We start from the raw sequence: 9,404 nt of genomic DNA on the forward strand, positions 1-9,404 counted from the left end.
AAAAAAAAAAAAAAAAAAAAAAAAAAAAAAAAAAAAAAAAAAAAAAAAAAAAAAAAAAAAAAATTCTCCACTGTCCCCATAAGCTCACTGGCCGACAATTGCCTTGCCGACCATCGAATTTGTCGGTTAGCAGATCTGTAATAAATTAGGCGAATTGACCTATCTGTCCTTCACAACAATTTTCCATTTTAATTCAATAAAATCTCGCTCAAACTCTATTTGATTATTATTGATATCATGAAGGATCATTCCATTTTTATCTAAATATTAAATGTTTTAGATTCCACCAATATATTATTAAACTAAAAAAAAAAATATGAATATCAAATGGCAACTCATATTTTTCTTTCAAAAAAAAAAAATTCTATTATCCTTTATTTTAAAATTTAAACCAAAAAGTTTCTCTAATTATACTTATGTATAAAAATTTGATAAATTAAATAGTGGAATGAAATTGTTTAAATAGTGCTGATTAATTTTTAAAAATGATATTAATATTTGAAACAAAATTGAAGAGGGGTATTATGGTAAAGTTGGTGAGTCAGTGGATTTATATCGGCAACAGGCGTCTCCATGCAGACTAGTGTGGGGAATAACAGAACAGCCGCCAGATTTTTATGTGATTAAAATATTATGGGCTTCCAAATAGCCACGTGGTCATGTCTTTTAACCCGTGATTTCAACCGGCCAAGCCGTTTTCCCCTCCCGTAACTCCCGGTTTGTTATCCAGAACTTTTATTTTTACCTTGCGTCCATTTTTTTACTGCGGTAAAAAATTGCTTCATATTCGCCACGTCAGCACCCAAGTTCAATATTGCGGTCAACGATTTGCTTTGACCGTTTCCACATCAGAAATCTGATTTTTTTTTTCTTTTCCAGTTCAGAATCACTTGATTATCTATAATATTGTATTATTTATAAATAAATAAATAAATAAATACAATTCGGCACACCATTTTTTTTAATTTTTTTTTAGAGTTCGAATTCGGCAAACCAACTTTACATTAAATAAAAAGAAAAGGACATGGTTGATGATGCTTGGAAACCTTTTTTCCATTATTTATTTATTTATTTATTAACGACGGTTCGGTGTTTAAGAACACGATCCAACCGCAAATAAAACCGGGGCCCACAAATAGAAAACCGGATGGGTTTTTTAAATTTAAACAAAATACCAATGTTTTGGGGGCACAAAACCCCAAACAGATGGGTCACGTCATCGAATCAAAAGTCATGTTTTGTGTAAATGACAAGTAATTAAACGCCAAAAACATCTAATTAAACTTGATTAGCCGATTAATTTATTTGGAAATTTCATAATGATGTCGTGTTCATGATTACGTGGCCTCCCCCAATGGCCTTTTTAATATTATTTAAAATTATTGGGTCCCTATCATGGTCGATTTAGTTTTCAATTAATATTCTCAATAATTAGCCTGCAGCTTTGAATGAATGTTTGGCTGTCCATTTAATCTCAATACTGTTCATTGAAAAATATATTGCTAATTGTCACTAATTCAATAAATAAGGGTATACTTTTTTACTACTTCATTCAAAGAAATACAAAAAATATATTTTTTTAATAATCATGTGAAACCAATTGGAATTTTTAAATAAATAAAAATTACTTATTCATTTTTTAAATCTCGCATTTTTTGGTAAATTTCAAATCGAGAAAGAATAGATAGATATTTTTCTACGTATTTATTACTTACTTGACTAACGAATCTTATCAAAATTGATTTCAGTCTACGAATGTCATTGTTAATATAAAAAGTCGTTAGCGATAAATAATATTATTTTTTGCAATTACCTCATATTTATTTTATTGGAGGTTATATCTCGTGCTCGACTTTTAGGGCAACCCCGTCTATTGCAATACAAATACCAATGACTTTCGTGGTAGTTTACAATCGGATGATGCAAGATAAATTAGGGTCAACCAACCTTTACTACTATTATTAATATAATTATTTATTCATTAGGTTAATTTTTCAAATTTGAATTAAAGGTTAATAATAAAGTCAGAGAGTTTATTATTATTTTAATATTCAAAACAAAAGACAAAGCTTAAATCATATTTGGAGTACTCTCACAATGACTTGTCATGATGATGTGTCTTCCAGCCGAACTAATTTAATAAATCACATTATTAAAACTAACTAACACGTGTTATTATTACATTGGTTAGGACATTTTTGTGCTTCAGACAACCTAATAACGCAACATCTTAGGCTGTTCATGTTTAATTTGATTTAAACTTCGGTAGTTTTGTCTGTTTGGAAAAAGTTTTATTTTTCTTTATAAAGATTTGTATAAAGCTATGGTTCATTGAATTTATTGGAAAATTAATAATAATAATAATAATAATATTATTATAATCATAACAAATATTATTATTCAACTGCCCAGTCCATTCGAATTCATCGCTAATGTCTAAACATACTAAAATTACAAAAATATCCCTTAGTTTTTGTTTTTAAAAATGATAATTAGTTTTTTTTTTATATATATATATCTCAATTAATAATATATAGAAATTCTTTTTCAATATATATATAGAGAGAGAGAGAGAGAGGGTTAATGGCGGTGGAAGGGCAAAAAGGGGAAAGTGCGAAACGAGTAAATTTAATTCGCGGCTTGGAGCACGATTTATTAATGAGCTAAAAGTACGGCACCGAGAGGGCATTGCATATTTCAGTTATAAAGTTTTTAAAAAAATATATATATATATATATATATTTTTTGTATTATAATTTTAAAATTGGGTCAAGATTGGGCCACAATCGCCAAGGCCCATTACCATCATTACAGTTAACTGACCAAATAAAAATATGGGCCAAGCCCAAGCCCATTAAGCCCGTTGGTTTCCTGGAGGACAAGAAACTTGTGTTCGACCTTCCTGTAAACATCCTTATTCTTGCGGCATTTTTTGCCTCCATTTCGATCATTTCCTTGGACGTTGTATACTTTGTTTGTTTTTTTAGTTCGTGTTTCTGTTCTCCCGTTGCTCAAGATTCTAGCTAAAGGTAAAGTTGAAGTAGTAAGAGCTCGCTCTTTTTTAGTTCTTTCGAGTTCATATGCGGATTTATGATACATTTCTGATTGGAATCGATTTCGGTCATTAGGATTTTGTTATCGATCTGTTCTTGGTTGAAAATTGCTTGCATTCCGAGGATTTTATGGATCTTTTTTGGTTTCTCATAGAATTTGAGGACGGGGTACTGAGATTTTGATCGCACGATTCTATTTTTGATGGCTAAGGAGTTTGAAGTGTCTTTTGATGTCAAATCGGTTAGGACGATTATTTGTTTATTGGATGCGAGTGTTTTGACTATTTTTCCGGGCAGGATGTTCCAAATTTAGTTTTCGTTAATTCTGTGAAATAGAACTAGCTCGGTTATCGGCGTAGTTGAGGGCGTTTCTCTGGACTTTTTTTTTCCCCAACTAAAATCTTGTTGTGTGGATAATTTCTTTGTAAGGCGAACACTGTACTAAATCTTAATTTTTGGTCATGACAGGAGTTGAAACATGAAGCTCGATACCAGTGGTCTTCAAACAAGTGCTCCGCTGTTCGGACCAAAAATGGAGATTTTGGAAGGGTTGTCAGCTGCTCCATCCTTCGAAATCCCTAATTCCAGTGACGTAATTTGTAAATCATATCTCATACCGCTTTCTGGGCTCCATACTCTTTTCTAGAATTGATTTTTCTGACTTTGATGTTCCCCGTATATCAGTTTGATGGCTTTCAGAAAGAGGCCATTCAGATGGTGAAGCCAGCTAAAGGAACAACAACACTGGCTTTCATTTTTAAGGAAGGAGTCATGGTTGCTGCTGATTCGCGTGCCAGCATGGGAGGCTATATATGTAAGTTTATTTTATTACATGTGTTCTATAAACAAATTTGAGCTTTAATTTCTAGACGTGTTTTGTGTGGATATCATGAAACTTCAAAGCGCTATCCTAAGTTACTTTATCCCTATTAGCGACTCGGGGTTTGCGCACCTATGATAGAATTCTCTGTGCAGCTTGATGCATTTGTTCTAGCTTTATGCCATTTGTTCTCCCTCCCCTCACCCTACATTGTATTGTAAGTTCTTGTGTTGTCTTTTGAGAATCGTTCTTCATTCTGAACTTTACATTTGTTTTTAAATTTGTACAGCATCGCAATCTGTGAAAAAGATTATTGAAATCAATCCTTACATGCTTGGCACAATGGCTGGAGGTGCTGCCGATTGCCAGTTTTGGCACAGAAACCTCGGTGTCAAGGTAATTGGCCAATATATAATTACTTGTAGGATTCTTAATTTTTATTAAGAAAGGGTTACCTCGTACTACTATCATTTTAATCTCTTTCACTCTACTTTTAGAGTTTTCCAGTCTCAACGACTCAACTTGTAAATGAGCAAATTCAATTAATTGTACCTTGCCAAATTTGACATTTTGGGTTTTTTCGCTTGTGGTTAGCTGATCATAATATTTAACATGATATGATTTAGTGCCGCCGTCACGAATTAGCAAACAAGCGCCGGATTTCAGTTGCAGGAGCATCAAAGTTACTGGCAAACATTCTGTACTCCTATCGTGGAATGGGTCTTTCTGTTGGGACTATGATTGCTGGATGGGATGAAACAGTAATAAAACTTTTATTCATCTTTATTTTCTTACTTAAGATGAAAATTGTGATGAAATTGTTTCATTTTCGTTTTCTTCTTTTACAATGACAATGACCCAAAGCTTACATTCTTCTGTGCTTCTGTAAAAATTTTGTAGGGTCCTGGTCTGTACTACGTAGACAGTGAGGGAGGGAGGCTAAAAGGAACAAGATTTTCTGTTGGATCTGGTTCACCTTATGCCTACGGTGTCTTGGATAATGGGTAAGTGTGATTCTCCATTATCAGGCTGTCTTTAACATTTCTCAACTCCTTAACGAAATTTTGGACAAATAATGTAGCTTTTTCAGTGAACCACCACGATTTGGCATGAATTGGCCTAGGAACATTGGAGTACACTAACAAAAAATAGTAAAAGAAAATGAAGATAACTCCATGGTGACCACCTACTTAGGACATTAAACTTGCTGTCTTCTGATATTTAAAAAAACTAAACAAACTGCTGACATTTTGTAAGTAGTATTTTGTTTTAAAATGGAAATGAAGTGTTTTAAGGTGTAGAAAAATATAACTGGGAGATCTCACATTGGTTGGAGGGGGGAACGAAGCACTCCATACAAGAGTGTGGAAACCTCTCCCTAACAGATGCGTTTTAAAACCTCGAGAAAAAGTCTGAAAGGAAAAACTCAAAGAGGACACTATCTGCTAGCGGTGGGCTTGGGCCGTAACAAATGGTATCAGAGCCAGGCATCGGGCGGAGTGTCAACAAGGACATTTGCACCCAAGGGGTGGATTGTGAGATCCCACATGCAATCCATATAAGGGTGTGGAAACCTCTTCCTAACATACATGTTTTAAAACTTTGAGGAGAAGCCCGAAAGGAAAAGTCCAAAAAAGGACAATATCCGTTAGTTGTGGGCTTGGACTGTTGCATTTGCCCTTTGCAAAAAAATAAAACAGAAAAAACTTTGAACTCCCTGATTTAACACTAGCGAATGAATTCAACATCCTTTCTCTGCAATATCTCTCCATGTAAAAGGAAACTCAGCAATAGAATTTGTTTAAAAGGTACATCTCAGTTTATAATTATGATTATATTTCTTGATCTTGAATGCACAATTCTTGCCTTCTGTCGAATTAATGCACCCTTTGCAATACCTGATGGTGTTGGTACAGACATCATTCAATATTCTTTCCTCTTACCTTTTTTCTCCATTATAAAACCATTGTCCATCTTTTCATCTACGTTGATTTATGCAACTTCTTGAACACTTTGTTGTGTTACCAAGCAGATATCGTTATGACTTGTCTGTTGAAGAAGCTGCTGAACTTGCTAGACGAGCTATTTATCACGCAACTTTCCGAGATGGAGCGAGTGGTGGAGTTGCTAGCGGTATCCTCCTGTCTAAATGTTTCCTCATGTTTGTAATACTCAAATTCTCTCGTTTCACTTGTGATTTGAATGTCATTGATCAGTTTATTATGTGGGACCAAATGGATGGAAAAAGCTTTCTGGCGACGATGTAGGGGAACTTCACTACAGCTACTACCCAGTGACGCCAACCACAGTGGATCAGGAAATGGCTGAAAACATTGATTGATAATCAATCCCATACAGACATATAAGCAGGTTAAGACGCTTTCTCCCTGTTCATTTGTGCTAAGGGGGAAGCTGATTCTAAAGAGATGCTCTAGGTGTAAAATTTACAGATCCTTAAAAAGTTTGATTCTAGTACACTACAAGGATCTTTCTGTCATGTTATTACAATTATGGCTGCTTGGAGGACATTGTGTCTATGTTTCCTAAATTTTTAATCCATTTCTCCATTGGACTACCTTGTTACCATGCTTCTTGTTCTTTTCAGGTTAGTCATATGGGCCATTTTTCCCCCTTAATTATATATATATATATAGTCAAGTTTTAAATTTTTTTGAAATTTGAATGAACATTTTCTTAAAAAAAAAAATGTAACTGGTTATAAAAAATAATGAGAAAATAAGCATATTTTTCAAAAACTAAAAATGGAGTTGTAAATATTGGCTTGATTATTTTTTATTTACTTTTTTTTATTGTCAAAATTTTAAAAAGTACAAGATAAAATTTAGTTATGCATGAAAACTATTAAATATATATTCAAGACTAGGTTTTGTGGATGAAAGTGTCCCACATTGGATAATTTAGGGAATGATTATGGGTTTATAATCTAATAATACACTTTTCATTAATAAAATATTAATATTGTGGAGAGTGTGTTCCTCTAACAGGTTTCATGGGGTCAAATTAAATAAAGAATTAATTTTTAATTAGGTTTTTATGAATTGGTAAAATATTAATTATTATATATATATATTTTTTTTAATTTTCAAATATAATTTAACCAATTAAGAATTACATTAAAAATGTTTGGAATGACTTTTAAAAAACCCCTCGCACCAAGTATTCATTTGGTAACTGTAAAAAGTATAAAGTTCCTATAAAGCAATGGCCGATTCGCTGGAACTCGTCTGAACTGCGGAATCCTTCGTCATTTCATTCACAACCGGAGGAAAAATCTCACTCAGAAGCGCTTGTGCTCGCCGCTGTTCAAACCTTTGGCTGTTGGGAGGTCAACAAGTTCCTTTCCTCCCGTTCATTCGTTTCCGAAGGACTACGATCTGAGAATCCTGCGACTTGTATCAGACCCGCTGTTTCTTCTTAATAGCAATTTCTGTACTTTCTGTAAGTACTCTGTGATTTGTTTGAATTTGTGTTTTCAATGTTATTGGATTCGCCGTTGAAGATTTAGTTGGATTTAGGCTTTTAGATTAATGGGTTCGAACAAACTGTTTCTTGGACATCGAGAGATTCGGATCTTTGTTGGAGAAAGTTAATGTTTTAACATTGTTACCCATTCCCGATTCGTAAATTGAATTCGAGGTTTACTCCTTCAGCTTTCAATATCTATGGGGAACTACATTTCGTAACAGTTTCTGCACGGAGATTGTTTAGTTTAGCTTTGTGGTGCCCAAAATCTTAATGGAACTTCAAAATGGTGTATGACTTTTGTAAAAATCGAAGAGCCTAATTTATTTACTGTGAAGTTTTCAAATTATCCGGAGAGTTTGTCGTCAATCATGAATGATATGGATGTGTGTATTGAACTTCATTTCAGTCCGTTCCTAACTTATTTGATCCTATTTCTAGGTTGAATTGAATAGTGAAGATTGTTAGCGTGATTAATACCTGGCATTTTGAAAATGGTAAAGGACCCTGACCTTTGGTGTATGGACTATGAAAATAGTCATAGCTTGGATAAATAGGAGCTATTAATCGCTGACATGGTCGATGTTTGTTTTTCAGTCGGCTTTGTTCAATTTTCATTCGTTTCTGACAGTAATCCTACTGGGAATTTGTACCTGTACCTATATGAAGATGCAGTTTCCTGCTATTCTTGAACAGAGAAATGGGTAATTTTTTCATTTCTGTTATGCTGTATAATACTGCATTGAGATAAATATAGATAATCAGGTTTCGAGCATGTTGCCTAATTGTTTTGAGTTTTCATTTCATGTTGCTACTTTCTTTTCCTTCTCTCAAACATAATTGGAATTAATTTGATGCTTGGAGAGACCCCCATTCTTTCCTTACCTCGTGAAATTGAATTTCCTATACATATGTTAGGTGTTGATTGATTTATTATCATGGTGGTGCTATTGATCACCGATATTGATGTTCTTGGTGTGCGAAACCACTACCTCTTATGTTCGAAATACGATTACATTATAAATTCCATATCGTTTTTAATCGAGTTGCTCATCTGACAGGTTCCGTGGCTTCTTTTGGAAAGCAGCTAGAATAGGTAGGATTCTTGGTTAAATTTGCACAATTGCTCTATTGCATGAAAATATTTTTCTGGAACAATTTATACATAAACTGTAGAACATCTGAACTCTTTCTTTTTTCTTCTCTCTTTGGTTCTTCCAGCATTCGCCTCTCTTAATGAGACTGAATTTCTGATGTATTGCACCCAAAAAAAAGTATTTAGCTTCTTTATTATTAAAAAAAACTCAGTAGCTTTTCGGCCTTTTAGATTTCTCTTGTTCATATACGAATTTATATACACAATCATGCAACGAGGGACATGGGAGAAAGAAACAAAGTCTAAGTTACACCTATTTCAATCAGTAGGGCATAGATTTTGTTGTCATTTGGCAAGTATAACAGTCATTATTATCTGACGGGTTGATGTTCTGTTTGTGAATCAGGTGAACGTTTGAGTCCTTGGGTAGCTGTGGGGTGCTTCTCAATGGGAGTCTCAATAATATTCTTCTGAGCTATGCCTATATTCCCTGTTTTGTGGTTTATTTAGCATGTGTGTGCCTTACAGTCTTATTAGTAAGAGGGTCTTTGAAGTTAGATTTCTGTAGTGACATGGTTGAAAGCTATTTAAATCCATTTATAAATACACGAGCATTTCATTACAAGTTGTTTTGCTTGCTATGCATCCTCAAAAATGCCAAAGAGGAAGATCATTGTTGTGTTACATTTCTCATCAGAAAACCAAAGAGTTCTGTTTTCTTTAGTGCATTATACATCTACTTAAGACACATACCACTGATGTTCTATCACTTGAGGTAGGCAGCAGTCTAGATAGTTGTTGAGTAGAAAATAGAGGGGGATTGAGCCAAAGTTCAAAAATACTTAGTTTCTGCTTGATTTTGAAGACTTAAGCTGTATTTCCATTTACTGCTTCGACTGGTTTTTGCAACCTCTTTTCTCCAACTTTAGTATGTTCTTCGTCTCGAATCACA

The 9,404-nt window shown here is 33.9% G+C and overlaps 2 protein-coding genes across 3 annotated transcripts; both read left to right on the forward strand.

Moving 5' to 3' along the window:
* The first annotated feature begins 2,894 nt into the window (after positions 1–2,894).
* Positions 2,895–6,457, forward strand: LOC111454327 (proteasome subunit beta type-5). Of its 2 annotated transcripts, XM_023095779.1 has the most exons (8): positions 2,895–3,029; positions 3,522–3,645; positions 3,738–3,867; positions 4,163–4,269; positions 4,500–4,634; positions 4,774–4,877; positions 5,906–6,006; positions 6,090–6,457. In XM_023095779.1, exons 2-8 carry the CDS (start codon positions 3,532–3,534, stop codon positions 6,212–6,214), a joined length of 816 nt encoding a protein of 271 aa, XP_022951547.1. In that variant the 5' UTR covers positions 2,895–3,029; positions 3,522–3,531; the 3' UTR covers positions 6,215–6,457. The 2 variants fall into 2 exon arrangements, with proteins under 2 accessions (XP_022951547.1, XP_022951548.1); XM_023095780.1 differs by lacking the exon at positions 2,895–3,029 and having other exon boundaries at positions 3,520–3,652.
* A 584-nt stretch (positions 6,458–7,041) lies between these two features.
* On the forward strand, positions 7,042–9,170 carry LOC111454546 (protein kish-like). Its single transcript, XM_023096046.1, has 5 exons — positions 7,042–7,332; positions 7,798–7,853; positions 7,954–8,060; positions 8,418–8,452; positions 8,859–9,170. The coding sequence occupies exons 2-5, from the start codon at positions 7,851–7,853 to the stop codon at positions 8,924–8,926; spliced, it is 213 nt and encodes a 70-aa protein (XP_022951814.1). The 5' UTR covers positions 7,042–7,332; positions 7,798–7,850; the 3' UTR covers positions 8,927–9,170.
* The last annotated feature ends 234 nt before the right edge of the window (positions 9,171–9,404 follow it).

Source organism: Cucurbita moschata, unplaced genomic scaffold (assembly GCF_002738365.1).
Source record: "Cucurbita moschata cultivar Rifu unplaced genomic scaffold, Cmos_1.0 Cmo_Scf00016, whole genome shotgun sequence".
Taxonomy (NCBI): domain Eukaryota; kingdom Viridiplantae; phylum Streptophyta; class Magnoliopsida; order Cucurbitales; family Cucurbitaceae; genus Cucurbita; species Cucurbita moschata.